At 45.0% G+C, this 15,667-nt stretch overlaps 1 protein-coding gene across 1 annotated transcript in view; it reads left to right on the top strand.

The window, feature by feature from the left end:
• The window catches only part of LOC121279142 (ATP-binding cassette sub-family C member 9-like), a 292,247-nt gene that overhangs the window by 71,011 nt on the left and 205,569 nt on the right, over nucleotides 1-15,667 (top strand). The window contains exons 8-9 of the mRNA XM_041190116.1: nucleotides 3,362-3,517; nucleotides 9,710-9,898. Of these exons, the coding sequence (XP_041046050.1) occupies nucleotides 3,362-3,517; nucleotides 9,710-9,898 (345 nt within the window). The remainder of the gene's footprint in view (nucleotides 1-3,361; nucleotides 3,518-9,709; nucleotides 9,899-15,667) is intronic.

The raw sequence follows: 15,667 nt of genomic DNA, 5'->3' as shown, positions 1-15,667 counted from the left end.
TTACATGTGTCACAAAAAGTCAGTATGCAAGTACAGCAAGTATTTGAGAAGGTTAATGGAATGCTGTCCTTTATTAAGATAGGAATTGGATATAAAAATAAGGATGTTATGCTTCAGTTGTACAGGGCATTGGTGAGACTGCACCCCGAATACTGTGTGCAGTTTTGGTCTCCTTATTTAAGGAAGGATGTAAATGCATTGGAGGCGGTTCAGAGGAGTTTTACTAGATTGATACCTGGAATGACTGTTGTCTTATGAGGAAAGGTTGGACAGACTGGGCTTGTTTCCACTGGAATTTAGATGTGAGGGTGATTTGATTGAAGCGTACAAGATCCTGAATGGCCTTGACAAGGTGGATGTGGAAAGGATGTTTCTTCTTGTGGGTGAGTCCAGAACTAGAGGGGCATTGTTTTAAAATTAGGGATCGCCTTTTTAGGACAGAGATGAGGGGAAATTTTTTCACGCAGAGACTTTGGAACTCTCTGCTTGCGAAGGCAGTGGAGGCAGGGTCATTGAATATTTTTAAGGCAGAGGTAGATAGATTCTTTTTATGCAAGGGAATCAAAGGTTAATGGGGTAGATGAGAATGTGGAATTCGAAACAAAAGCAGATCAGTCATGATTTTATTGAATGATGGGGCAGGCTTGAGGGGGCGAATGGTCTACTCCTGTTCCTATTTCTTATGTTCTATGTTCTTATGAGTGAGGGACCAACCCTTTTGTATGCAGAGTTGAAGAGGTTGAGGGTGATCTGACTGACGCTTGCAGTGTGTGTCACAACTGCATAGTTGTTGGCATACTGTAAGTCTTGGAAGTGCTGGAGGGTCACCTTAATCTTGGCTCTTAGCCTGTTGAGATTGAAAAGCTTTCAATTGGCTCGTAACTCAATCATGATCCGTTGTGGAAGTTTGTCATAAATGAATTCCATGACCAGGCTAAGGTAAATAGTGAAAAGAGTTGGCACACTCACAGAACCTTGCTTAACACCCATCCAGATATGAAAAGGCTCAGTCTCAAAGTGGTTGCAAAGGACAGTTGCTGTCATACTGTGATACCAAAGTTGCAGGATGGTAACAAATTTTGCTGGGCATCCAAGATGCTGGAGGACTTCCCAAAGGGCTTCATAGTTGATAGAGTCAAAGGCATTTGACAGATCAATAAATGCCATGTGGAGCTTTTGCATTGTTCTGGACACTTTCTTGGATTTTCCACACTGTGTCGGTGCAGCCTTCCCAAGATTACACAACCAGTTTTAGACAACAGAAATCTCTAAGAAGGCAAAGTCTTTAGTGTACAACACTGCTGTTGTCACCACCCTTCTATATGACAGTGAGAGTAATTCACCTCCTGACTCCCCAAAGCCTGTCCACCATCTACAAGGCACAGGCTAGGAGTGTGATGGCATGCTCTCCACTTGCCTGGATGAGTGCAGCTCCAACACTAATCAAGAAGCTTGACACCATCCAGGATAAAGCAGCCCACTTGATTGGTACCCCATTCACTGCCTTAAACATTCACTCCCTCCACCACTGGCGCATGGTGGCAGCTGTGTGCACCACCATCAAGACGCATTGCAACAACTCACCAAGGCTCCATCAACAGTGTCTTCAAAACCCATGACCTCTACCACCTAGAAGGACAAGGGCAGCAGATGTATGGCAACACAATCACCTTCAAGTTCCCCCTCCATACCACACATGATCCTAACTTGGAATTATATTGCTGTTCCTTCACTGTTGTGGGCCAAAATCCTGGAACATCTTTCCTAACTGCACTATGCCACATGGACTGCAGTGCTTCAAAAGGCAGCACACCCCACCTTCTCAAGGGCAATTATGGGTGGGCAATAAAAGCTGGCCTAGCCAGCGATGGCCACATCCTATGAAAGAATAAATAAAGATAAAAGACTTGGGTCACCTACTAAAGGCACCTGCGGTCGCTGCAGAATTTCCACTTGTGATGTTTCCACAAGATACTCAAACTCAAGTGGAGGGACAGGCAGATAAACTCCAAAATCCTCACTGAAACCAGCTCCTCCAGCGTGAGAGCCATAATCACATCATGCAGAATCAGCTTTGCTGGTCTGGACACTGCATCCACATGCCAAATAATCCGCTCTCGAAGCAAACCCTTTTTTCACAACTTAAGGATGGCACCCAATCTCAAGGAGGACAGAGAAAACATTGTAAGAACATTGAATGCCTCATTGATAAGGGGACAAACTGACAATGGTGTGTGGGAGGAATTTGCTGCTAACCATGCCATGTGGCGGCACCTCACCCAACAAGCTGCAGTACAGTCGGAAACTGACGACATGAACTCTTGGAGAAGTGACAAAAGCAGTAGAAGAAGGAGCAGAACCCTAGCTCAAGAACCCCTCCATTCCTCAGTGCAACTCTTGTCGTCTGTGCCCAAAGACCTGTGGCTCCAAGATTGGCCTACTGAGTCACCTGAGGAAACACAAATGAGGAAGCCTGGCAGATGTCATTCTCGTTTCAAGGGACTGGCAATGAGCTCAAAAAATACAAGCAAAGGAGGTGGAAATTAGCATTCATATTGGACTCCAATTGAAATTCAGATTTGTCATATAGGGAACTGGAGGCAAAAAATGGTGTCATCCCTCTCTGATGCATTTTAATAGAACCATTGGAAATCATTTCAAACTCCCATGATTTGCATATATTTGAATTAAGGGACAACTGTTGCGAATACAACTACTTCTATTTTAGTGGGGGGCAGTTTTGGGGTCGATAAGTAACCTGTTTGGCAGAGCGGGTTGGCAGTTATAGTAATAAATTCAGTCTGCGGGTCAGAATTTAGCAAACACTTGAATTTAATGGCTGTGGGTTGTGTTAGCCAGAACTCAGGAAACAGAGCAGCTAAAGGGAGGCAAGAACTTCCAGATCTCTGATCCAGCAGTTAACTGCCATTCCAGTACTGCTTGTGGGACTAGAAGGAACAGATGTGCTAACCCCTGCCATCCTACAAGTTAAAGTGTCACCCTCCTGGCAATCTCTAGAACTCAGTGTTCAACGTGGCTGGCTGTCAGGTGGCAATTGGAGTAAAAAAAAATCTAGCCTTTGCTTGAATTCACAAGGACTTCTGCTTTCCAAACATTTCTGGATTTCCTGACTGCTGGCAGACATCCTGTCTCCCTCCCCGCCTCCCTTGCACATCAGCCACATTGTGTCGCTTTCATGAATATGCTTTGTGATTTTGTTTAAGAAGTGGACTGTACTATTTGCCTAAGCAAAACTTCCATTCATACTGCTTTATAGAAGTGGGTGTAACATAAAATACTGTAGTAAATGTGAACCATTTTCTATCAGTAACATCAGTGTATTTTCCATTTCTTTCCCTAGGCAATGATTTACTTGAAAGCCTTGTCATTGCCTATGTGGACTTTCAATGGGGGCCATCTGACAGTGGGCCAGATCATCAATCACATGTCAATAGATGCTTTTCAAATAATGATGGCAGCATTTATGGGATACTATATTATTGCAATTCCGATACAGGTATGTTAACTTTATAAAAGCTAAATGATCATTAATTTTATGGAAAATGCAGAAATTATGTATGAAGTATGCCAAACCTTGTTGTAGGGTGGCCGAGTGATATTAGTGATAAAGTTGATCTGCAGACACTTCTTGGGTGGAAACATTGGGCAGCTTTTTCCGGTCCGCGAGCCAGGGCTCGCCAACATGTAAAATGACGCGGGGTGATGTCGGGCATGCGTAAAAGTAATTTACCTAATTAATAGACCTGCCCGTCCAACCTTAAGGTTGGTGGGCAGGTGAAGAGCCCAAGTGGCCTTCAGAAAAAACATGAAACCTCATCCACGGGCAGAATGAGGTTTTATGAGGGATTTAAAATGTATGTTACATTTTTAAATAAAAATAATTGACATGTCCCTGCTCATGTGACAGTGGCACATGAGGAGACATGTCAGGAATATGTTTTTCTGCCTTTAATAATGTTTTCACACTTGAGCCGATCTCCCTGAGGCAGCACTTTGCCTCAGGGAGATCTGTGGTCTCTTTTGCGCGCATCCACGAAAGAGCGCACTCCCAGCTTGAAATCCTGCCCCGCCCGCACAGGGAGCGCTCAGTGATTCTGAACGGACGCACCTGCTCCTGTATAACCCCCCCATGGGGGGAAATTGCTGCCCATTAAGTTTATTTACAATATACTCACCAGCAACTACACTTGTGCTTTCAATTCCAACTCTAACTCGATACTGACTGCTGAGTTAGCCCGTGCTACTCTCCTGTTGGTTACTATAGATCATGTGATCTTCCTCAACAAGTATTATTGTTACAGGTAGATTACACACTAAATAAAACCATAATTACTACATTCCTCCACCTTTAACTCGGCTATTCATATTATATTTGTAAGTACATATTTTTCTGGACAACATAATATTTACACTGGGTAAGGAATTTACAAGTTCAGTCTTTCAGGTAGTTTCCTGGTACATATGGAACGTTTCAGCTCCACAACTTCAGATTCTTTTCTGGAGTTGTCTGAACATCAGGTGCTTCAGTGGGCACTTGCCGTTCTGTCTCCTCAACTCTTTCAGGAATATCAGACGTGTCAGTCCTGTGTTGAGTATCCTCAACAGGAAATGCAGACTCGGTCATGGTCACTGCTAGAACCATATCTTGCTGATTTGTCTCTATCTTCCTTCAGTGGTCAACGTGTTTCACCTCCACGTGGTAGGGTAGAGGTCCAGTCACCGCACTTACTTCACCCGGTAACCACTTTGGTACTTCCCTGAAGTTTTTCAAGTATATCGGTTCTTCCATGGTAAACTTTCTCTGGCGACTATGCCAGTCATGTCTAGTTTTCTGGTTTCCCTGACTCCTTTCCACCTTCCCCTCTAAATTCAGCATTATTAAGCTCATTCTCATCCTGAGACGGCATTTCAACAATAACTCCTCAGGTGTGACACCGGTTGTTTTATGAGGAGTAGTCCTGTAATGAAAAAGAAAGTGTGCTAGCTTGGTTGCCAAGGAATCACCAGTTTGAACGTTTGAACTGCCCTTTTGGCCAGTCCGTTTGAGAAAGGGTGATACGGTGCAGTTTTTGCATGAGTGATACCGTTGAGGCTGGTAAACCGTTGAAACTCAGCACTCATAAATACTGTGCCTTTATCGGAAATGACTACTTCTGTTAGTCCGTAACTGAAAAACAGTGACGTAGTTTTTCAATTGTAGCGCCCGATGTTGGTGACTTCACCTCATATATGCACAACCATTTTGAATGGGTATTGACAATGAGCAGGAACATTGACTACATTGGACCTTTCCTGGGAACAATGTGTACCCACACCCAGGGTCAACCTGGTCGCTCCCATAGGTGTAATGGAGCTGTGACTGGCAACTTTTGCAGTTGCTAACATTGCACACAGTACTTTACTAAACTCTATATTTCGCTATTCATCCCTGGCCACCATAGATAGCTGCATGCTATGGTCATCATTCGGGAAATTCCTGGGTGGGCACTGTGTAATTGAATTAAAAGTGGCTCCCTTTCCTTTGGAGGAACTCTTGTAACCCACAATGAGATGCCATCCTGGCTGGTTATTTCATGTCTTCTGCTGAAGTATGGTTTAATTTCATCAGATGCGGGCACCTGAGACCAACCATGTAGCACTTGTTCTCGTACTTGAGATAGGACTGGGTCCTGACTTGTCTAGTCTCTGACCTGTTGAGCACATACCGGCGAGGAATCTAGGAAATTTAACAGTAAAAAAAGTTCCTGTGGAACTGGGCGTGCTCATCATTTTCTTGTAAAGGCAAATGACTAAGGACGTCGGTATTTGCAATTTGATTGCCAGGCCTATGTATGAAAGTGTATTTGTGTGCTGCCAGAATCAAGGCCCCTCGTTGTATTCTTGCTGAAGCTACCGGTGGTATAGCCTTTTCCTCACTAAACAAACCTAACAGTGGTTTGTGGCCAGTAATGATTGTAAAATGGTGGCTGTCTACGTACTGGTGAAATTTCTTGACACCAAAGAAGATGGACAGGCCTTCTTTTGCTATCTGTGAGTATCCCTTTCCATTGTGGTGAGCGTCCTTGATAGAAAACTTATTGGCCTTTCCGTGCCGTCAACTATCCAATAAGATAGCACTGCTCCCACTCTGTAGGGAAATGTGTCACGTGTCAGCACCAATTCTTTCGTCAATGCACGAATAGATTGGACGAGTGCTACAATTGCTTCACCTTAATGAAAACTTCTTTCTGGGGTGCCTCCCAAGACCCATGTTGGTTCTTTTTGAGTAGAGAATGCAGGGGGACCAGCACTGTTGACAAATTGGGTAAGAATCGCCCGCAATAGTTGATCATTTCGAGGAATGATTTGATCTCTGAGGCGTTCTTTAGCATAGGTGCCTCTCCTATGGCTGTCACTTTCTCCTCAACTAGGTGGAGGCCCTTTGAGTCTATCCGGTGACCCAAATAGATTACCTCCCTCACTTGGAATGTGCACTTTTGTTTCTTTAGATGCACTCCAGCTTGCAAGAAACATTTTAAGACTTCTTCTAAGTTTGCCAAATGCTCTTTTTCAGTGAATCCTGACACCAATACATCGTCTAAATAGACTATAACCTGGGGTGGCCCCTGCAGTAAGCTTTCCATTGTTCTCTAAAAGATGGCACAAGCTGAGAAGACACTGAAAGGCAATTGTGTATATTGGTACAATCCTTTGTGGGTATTAATTGTGACAAATTCCTGGGAGGCATTATCCAATTCTATTTGTTGATAAACATGACTCATACCAAGCTTTTTGTAGTTGTCCCTCCTGCCCAGCTTAGCATACAGGTCTTCAATTTTCGGAATGGGGTACCTGTCCAGTTTGGCTACTTTGTTAACCATCAGCTTGTAGTCCCCACAAATTCGGACGCTTTGGTCAGGTTTAAAGATGGGAACTATGGGTGCTGACCACTCTGAAATTGAACAGCTTGTTTAGTGCCCAGTTTCTCTTGCCTGTTCAGTTCAGTGCTGACTTCTTCTTGCAGGGCCTATGGCACCAGTCTTGCCTTCATGAAGCGAGGTATTGCTTCTGGATCCACATAAATCTTGGCCTGCAGGCCCTGGATTTTTCCCAGTTTGTCCTTGAAGATGGTGGCATACTTTTTAAGTAGTTCTGGTAGCCCACATGCTCTCAACTGAAAAATTCTGGACCATTCTAACTTAATCTGCTTTTTCAGATTTGGTCCTGGAGTCTTGGCCCTTCACCTGTTACCACCATCATGAGTAGCTGTACCGATTGGCTTCCATAATGGATAGTTAACTCTGCTTATGCTTTTTACTTGAATGTCTTCACCTGTGTAAGTTTTTAACTTGGCCGCTGTTCATTCCAAGCTTAACTGATGTTCACCATTATTCAAATATCTGAAGGTATGTTGCCCAGTTACTGTAGTGGAAGCTCCCGTGTCTACTTCCATTTTAACAAGTTTGCCATTTACTTTCACTATGATAAATATTGGTTCTATCTTTCCAACTTTCAGGTTAATCGACAAGTAAATGTCAGAATTTGTTGTTTCATTGCAGATTTCATTGGGCTTCTTCTTTTGTTTACAAACCTGCTTGAAACTTTCCTTTCACTGCCTCATCATGTGTCCATTTCTGTGATAATAGTAGCATTTAATTTTTTTAAACTGCCAGTCGCTAAAAGATTGCTTGTTTCCACCTCTATTAAAATCATTCTTCAATTTCGCTGCTAAGTTATTTTTCTTTTTTTTTATTCTTTGGCTAGCGGGGGCTGTTTCACAGCAGAGTCTTGCTTTATCATGCCACTTTCGGCTGAAGTTTCCCACCCGATGTGGAGGACGGTGCCAGTTTGTGCACCTTGTGTTGCTTTTGAATCTCTTACTGCACTTTAATGGCCAGTGCTATCTCTAGCGCCTTCTTGAAATCCAGGTTCACTTCGGACAATAATCTTTTCTGAATAGTGTCCTCTTTCACACTAAATGATCTCTGAGCATGTCGTTCAGAGTTGTACCACACTCATAATATTCCGTTAGCTGCTTCAAATTTGTCATGTAGCATGCAGTTGTCTCACCAGGGGCTCTATTTCGTGAATTAAACCTGAACCTCTGCATCGTAACTGAGGGCTTGGGTTGAAAGTGAGCCTTCACAAAATCCACCATTTCACTGAAGTTTTTCAAATCTGGGATGGCTGGGTGCTGTCAAACTTCGAATCAAACCCTAGTTTTTGCTCCCACAAGTACACGAGGATCGCTCACCTCTTCTCTTATCCCATAATCTCATTTGCTTGAAAAAGGAATGTGAGCTGTTCTATGTATTGTGGCCAATCATCTGTGGCTGGTTTGAAAGGATCAATTATCCCAAATAGTGACATTTTGAGAGAGGATAACTTCTTCAATTCTAACGGGGCTTGCTACTTACAATCACTGGCGAGCTAGCATGCCATTCCTTTCTAACTTGATTTCTTCAGTCCTGTTTTATCTTCATCGCCAGTTTGTTGTAGGGTGGCCGAGTTGTACTATTAGCGATAGAATTGATCTGCAGACACTTCTTGGGTGGAACAAAAACTACACGTGTGCTTTCAACTCCAACTCTAACTCTAACTCTACACTGACTGCTGAGGTAGCCCGCACTATTCTCCTATTGGTTACTACAGATCATGTGATTTTGCTTAACAAGTCTTATTCTTAAAGGTACATTACACACACAGTAAATAAAGCCATAATTACTACACACCTGAAATTCCATGAAATGACCTTTTCCTTCTTTAGATTACTTTTGTGTATAAAGCTCACAGATTATGTCAATTTCAGCATTTTTATAGCTCTATAGCCTTTGGTATTTTACCCCCAGTGTGCTTAAGATGTTATTGAGTGTTATGATATGGCAGATGGTATTTTCCAGGCTGACCAAATCCATAAGAGAAACTTGGCCACACTTTCACAATGATTTTTCAATTTGTATTTATTATGAGAAGGTTTGTACACTGAAGTCAGAAATAATGAGCTTACTACCACCTTTAGAGATTTTAAAGATTAAATCAAAATATTTATTAACAAAAGAAAAAAAACTTAAAACACACACAAGGTTACAGTTTTATAGTTATAACAGTTCCCAAAATTTCTACATAATGGTAAAGAAAGAAAAGATGTGTCTAAGGAAATGTGAAGGCAGATTGATGAACAGTTGCCATCAGAAAGGAGAAACAAGGGGGAAAAATGAGACTAAAGCTGAAACCCGCAAAGAAAAGGAAATTAAGTGGGAGCAGAGATTACAGCCTGAAATTGTTAAACTCAGTGTTGATTCCAGAAGACTGTAGAGCACATAATTGAAAGAAGAGGTGCTGTCCCTTGAGCTTGCATTGAACAAAGTTCAAACTTTCCATGTTCTGACAGGGTTGTTGGAGAAAATTAGAAAGGAACAGTTTGGTACATGAAGTAAACTCTTCCTCAAAAAAAAAAGACACTGGTGTAGGGTCATTTGAAGTACAACAGCTCTACATACAGTCAAAAAATTCAAATTCCACAGTGACCAATGAAACTAGCACAATAAACTGTTGGCAATTTTTATTGCCCATTCAACATGTTTGACAAGGGGATGCACCAGCCCTTTATTACATAAGTGTAAAACAGTTAATTTACATTGCTTGAATACTTATTCCAATCTGCGTGATAACTTTTCTATTAAATGCATTAATTGTATTTTTATTTCAGATTATACTGGCAGTGCTATTACTCTATAGCCAGTTGGGTTATAGTGCTTTGATTGGAGTATCTATCATCGTTGTGCTCATCCCCCTTCAGTACTTTATCTCAAAGCGATTTATTTCTATTCAGAGGAAAACAATGGAATATTCAGATGAAAGGATCAAAAAATCAAACGAAATGCTGCAGAGCATAAAGGTAATGGTTAATATATTAGAAAGTTGTAGATGTTATGTTCTTACCAAAGTGAAGCACCAAAAACCTGATTTTGGAAAACAAGTTGTATGAACTCACCATTATTTTGGGGAATTCAGTTCTTCTTCTCTTTTATATTCAAAGAATGCTATTTACTTTCACAATTATTGTGTCATCACTATTTCATTTTATTTTCAATATTAGCTTAACTCTCCCACTGGAACATTTAGTCACCACTGTATATTGTCTTCAATTCTATTGGAATTGAAGAAGTTGTTTGACCAAAGAGTATGGTGTCAGTATGAATGTGAGTAATCTTCACATTTCAGGTTGAACTTTCCAGAATGGTTAACACAAGTTGTCTAATTCTCACTGTTATTTGGGGACACACAGTGGAACTTTGGTTTCCTTTTGAATCCCTTCAATGGGGTTTCCTTGCTATCATCAGATTGATACACCCTTATCAAAATCACAAATGACAACCTACGTGACTGTGGTAAACCATCCCTCCTCATCCTTTTAGACTAATCCGTAGCCTTTGACACAGCTGACCACATCATCCTCCCCCCAACTCCTTTGCTCTGTTGTCCAGCTGGGTGGGACTGCCTTCACCTGATTTCATGCCTATCTTGAATCATTACCAGGGAATCACCTGCAATTGCTTCTCTTCCCACTCCTGGACTGTTCTCTCTGGAGACCCCCCAGGATCTATTCTTGTTAAAGAAATGATATAGATGCAAGTTGTTGGATAAATCAGTTGAAACTAGATTTCCAAGCGTTCAAAAGAATTTCACATGCCTCCATGCAGATGCTTTCCATTGAAAGACATCGACCAGGATTTTCAAGTCCCGCCCGCAGCGGGAATTGTCATGGGTAAGATGGAAATTTTGTCGGACCAGCCAAAGGCCCGCTGACTTCGGGTGGGAATTATCGGACTGGAAAATCCTAGCCATCTACACTATCTGAGCTTTTTAATGCCAGCTTTATGACTAGTGAAAAATTGAGTTTTTTTTTATAACCAATGTTAAAGTAACCATAAGTTTAACACGCTGCTTTGTGTAATAGTTTTGTTAGGTGCCTTGTGACAGTATTGAATTTTGGAGTAAATCAAAAGTAAGGCGAAAATGGTATGGAAAATGGGCATATTTTTCCTTGTGAGGTGTATGGATGGAATTTTCCGTGCTCACTGGTGTTGGGCATGATCGGTGGCATGAGTGGACAATAAGGCATGAAGACCAAAAATCAGTTTCAGAACATTGTGAAGTCAGTTTGCGATCGTCTGCTCAACCCATTGATGGCGGGCCACGTTCCCTGCCATTGGACGTCGGGAACCTCATTGCAATATATCAGCATATCATTATAAGGCCAGCCCACCAGACTCATTCCCCCCTCCCCCTTTTGTTGGATCATCTGTCCATGTTGGCATGATTGCACACCGGTGCAGAACATGTCTTGACAAGTGTGATGTGCAGAAGTTGGGACTTCCTGCCAGGGCCTTCGAGCATCCGAGGAGCAGAATATGCTGAAGCCTGACAGCAACGTCACACTGGAGGAATGTCCATGGCATGCTGGGTGGCTTCTCATGGGCATGGCTCTCCTGCAAAGCAGCTCACGGAAGTTGGAAAGTCATCGTTGATGCTCACAATGGATGATGATTGATGGGGTGTAAGAGGAAGGTCTAGGACCAACTGGGAGAGGAAGGGGTGTCGGGAGATGGCACTGAGATTGGGAGGGGGGAATGAAGGTGTCGGGGAGTTGAGGTTGGGAAGGGGAAATGAAGGTGTCGGGGTGGGGTGAGGTTGGGAGAGGGCAAATGAAGGTGTCGGGGGTGAGGTTGTGAGATGGGGAATGAAGCTGTTGGGAGATGAGGCTGGGAGGGGGGAATTAAAGTGTTGGGGGTGAGTTTGGGAGGGGGGAATGAAGGTATCGAGTGTGGTGAAGTTGGGATGGGGGAAATGAAGGTGTCGGGGGTGGTGAGTTTGGGAGAGGAGGAAATGAAGGGGTTGGGGGAAGGTGGTTGGGGGGAGAAGGAGTATGGGGGGAAGAGGGGGTAATGGGGAAGAAAATGGCAACTGGGGAGGTAAGTGTAAGGGGGGGTGGAAGGTGTAAGGGAAGGAGTTTGGATGGGAGAAGGAGTGTGGAGAGGGGAGGGAGTCCAGGGGGAGGAAGGAGTGTGGAGAGGGGAGGGAGCCCAGGGGAAGGAGGGACTGCAGAGAGGGGAGAGAGTAAGGGGGGAGGAAAGTGTACGGAGAGGGGACAGAGTCCGGGGGGAGGAAGGAGTGCGGAGAGGGGAGGGCGTCCAGGGGAAGGAAGTAGTGTGGAGAAGGGAGGGAGTAAGGGTGGAGGAAGGAGTGTGGAGAATGGTGGGATTCTGGGGGAGGAAGGAGTGCGGAGAATGAAGAGAGTTCAGGGGGAGGAAGAAGTAAGGGTGGAGGAAGGAGTCAGGAAGGGGAAAGGAATAAAGCTGAAGGAAGAAATAGGGGTGTCCAACGGAGTCAGGAAGGGGGAAAGAGTAAGGCTGGAGGAAGAAGTGCAGCAGGAGGAAGAGGTAAGGCTGGAGGAAGGAGTCAGGGTGGAGGGGGAAGGATTAAGGGTAGTGGAAGAAGTAAGGAGTCAGGATGGGGAAGGAATAAATGGGGGGTGTGGAGCCCAGGGGACAGGAGGTCTAAGGGGAGTGGGGAAGGGGTTCCGGGGATTGGGGAAGGGGTCCGGAGTTGGGGGCGATGTCCAGGTGAACGTTTAAGGAAGGAGTCTCGTGGGTCCATGTCTACCTCCTGGGGAGTGAACCGAGGGTGGGCGTGGTTTGAGCGAATGGTGAGAATGACCAAAGGCAGAGTGAGGTGGTAGGGTGGAAGGGTGACGGTTCAACAGTAGCATTAGAAGGGATGACCAGGGTGGTCGGTGGGGACTTGGAGGCAGAGACGGATGCTGGGGGTGGGAAGAAGGCAGTTGGGGAGGTTAATGTCGATGGGGGTGGGATATCGGGAAGGAAGGGAATATGCACATTCACCAGGACATTCTCAAAGGAAAAGGGCTGTGGCTGATAGGTCACGGGGAGGGGAAGTGGAAGGTGATGCTGGGGGCAGTTCAGTTGTGATGGGGGAAAGGAAATAAGTGACTGGGGGAGGGTGAAGGATGGGAGAGCGAAAGTAAAACCGAATGAACACCATGCTGTCCAAATTGAAAGTGAAACGAGAGTTGTGGTGAGCAAAATCAGGTGATGCATGGGAATGTGATCAGTGGTCGGGCAGAGATGCAGGTCAGCTCAGATAGACAACCAAAAGTGAACCCCAGCAGGCAGCACTGAAAATGCTTGGGACATTGAGATGAGTGTGATATGGGAAGGATCTGCGTGCATGGGAGAGTGGTTGCACGAGGCTCCGAAAGGCTCTGCCACACACACGCTTCTCCTGCCTCACTCACTCATGGGCCGGCTGCTCCCTCTTTGGTGACAGAGGATGAGGTTGAGGGGCTCACAGGCAAAGGGAAGTGGACAACCTCTGAGTGGATGACCTGGGATGTCCAGCTGCCATTCCTCCTCCCTTCGGGTGCCCGAGGGCCCCAGCCTGACTTGTTGAGGGAAGGAGCACCTGGAGGGACACCGAGGTGCCCCTTTTCCCTGTTGCATTGCCACTGCAGGAACTCACCCATGGCTCCCGGGATGGAGTGCAGGTCTGTGCGCAACTCCGCATTCTGCTGGACCAGGGTCTCCATGGCATCTGCCATCCCCCCATGTGAACTCCATTCGCACACATGTGGGCAACACTTCCTCAGATAGCAGATGGATGCATTCCCCTGGCTCTTGAGCCACTCTGTTGAGTGAAGTCTCCCCCCCGCCTTCTGCTGACTCACCAGGATGAGTTGGAAGTCCTAATCCAGACGTTCATCATCTGTCTCAGACCTCACAGATGCCTCTTCCCCACTAGTCCTCCGAGTGCTGGGGAGCTCAGCTGAACCTGTCTTCTCCTGCTGCGGATGCATGTCAGTGAGGTGACCAGATTGTGAACCCAAGCCTGCTCTAGAACTAGGACCCACTGAGATGTGTGTCTCTACCTTGGTGGAAGGTGTGGGTAAGTGCTTGTGATGGGTCTTCCGGGCTGCTTATTTCCAGCTGTTCAATGAAGGAGGTGTCTTCTTGGCTGGAGGTGAGGACGTGAATGTAGCGGAGGGACTGGCTGGCTGAGGGTGCTCCCTATGAACTGAAGTAGAAATAATTAGTGCATGGCAGCAGAATCAAAAGCACGAGTGAGAGCACTTACACTTGCGTTGAGGGAGGGATGATGTGCTGCAGGATCTTCAGGTGGGTGCTCGCCGCCAATGTGACCATCGCCGCAGGCAGTGTCCACGTCCTTGCCGGTCAGCGTGATGGCATGCTCCTCAAAGTCAGTGAGGGGCCTAATGAGAGCCAGTCGACCCTGGTCTGGGACCTCTCCCAGCTGATGTGAGCAGGCTTCTCCTGAATGGAATCAGATGGAGAGAGTGCGAGCAGAATGCATGGTACTGAATGGAAAGTTTGTGTGGTGAGCGGAGCCATGGACGGGATGAGGATGCAAGCTGGAGAGGATATGAGATTGATGGAGATATGAGGGTGCATGTGAGAGTTAGTGGTGTTCTTTGAGGTGTGAGATCCCTGTGAATGTGTAATGGGTTTGTGAGTGTGTAACTTGAGAGTGATGAGAAGAGTGACATAATCTGGCTGAACGGATGAGACCATTTATCCTGTAGCGGCACTAGGTGTCTGTCCTCTTCTGCAAGACATTGGCGCAGAGCACCGCTGCTACTGCCTCCCATGCTGGATTGGTGTTGCTGCTGCCCTGCTGCAGCCAGAGCAGGGGTGGAGGACATCACGGCAGGCCTCCACAATGTCCAAAAGGCGATTAAGGGACTTGTCACTAAACCTGGGTGCCGCAGCCTTTTTTCCTTTTGGGGGCATGTTTTCCGTGCAGCAAGTGTTGTGGCTGGAATTTAAATATGCATTGAGCCGTGAGGATGAATCCTATCATATATATCACCCAGCAGCTTTTTGCACTTACACAAGTCCAACAAACATTTTTTAGCATGCTTTTAAGCAAGGCTGTCTGGTCATGCTGAACAGCAGGAGAAATTTTTTTTAAGAAGAGGCAGCAAGGAAAACTTGAATGGAGGTTGAAGTCGTGAAGGATGAAGAATCATTTGGTGCAAAGGCTAAGGGAAGGAAAATTGAAGCAGAAATCACTTTAAGGATTTGAGTGGGAAGGGTAATTAGATTACCAAAAATTTGAAAACGGAGCAGTTAGGTGTTGCAGCGAAAAAAAATGCTAGACAACCACAAAAGCCATGCAGTTAGCATAATGGAGAAATCTGAAAAGCATTGTGGATTTTTAAATCTGGCAGTGAGGCCTTGGTCAAGGAAAAATGCACCATCATTGACCCAGTTTCAGACAGATTGAAGATATTAATAGACTCATACAAGGTGAGGTCATGAATGGAGAGGGTCATATTGGCAAGGGCACAAGCACTCTTGAGGATAGCACAAAAGTGTTAGTGGTTGAAAACTTGCTGGGGAGGTTGGCGAGGGGAGGAGTAGGAGGAGAACAAGGGAATGGAGATTAATTCCAGTGAACCAACTGAGCACCATGGGGGTGAAATTGGCCTATGTCAATAGTGTAAAATGGGCTTGTAGGGTATAAGTTCTGCCAGCTTTTATTTTCCATTGGAAAATATTGCCAAGATTTTTACTTTGGAGCCAAGTAAAAACAAGACTAGGATAAAAGTCCCCAAAAAGAGTTCCTA

This window comes from Carcharodon carcharias, chromosome 6 (genome assembly GCF_017639515.1).
Source record: "Carcharodon carcharias isolate sCarCar2 chromosome 6, sCarCar2.pri, whole genome shotgun sequence".
Lineage (NCBI taxonomy): Eukaryota > Metazoa > Chordata > Chondrichthyes > Lamniformes > Lamnidae > Carcharodon > Carcharodon carcharias.
This window is presented reverse-complemented; position numbering and strand designations above follow the sequence as displayed.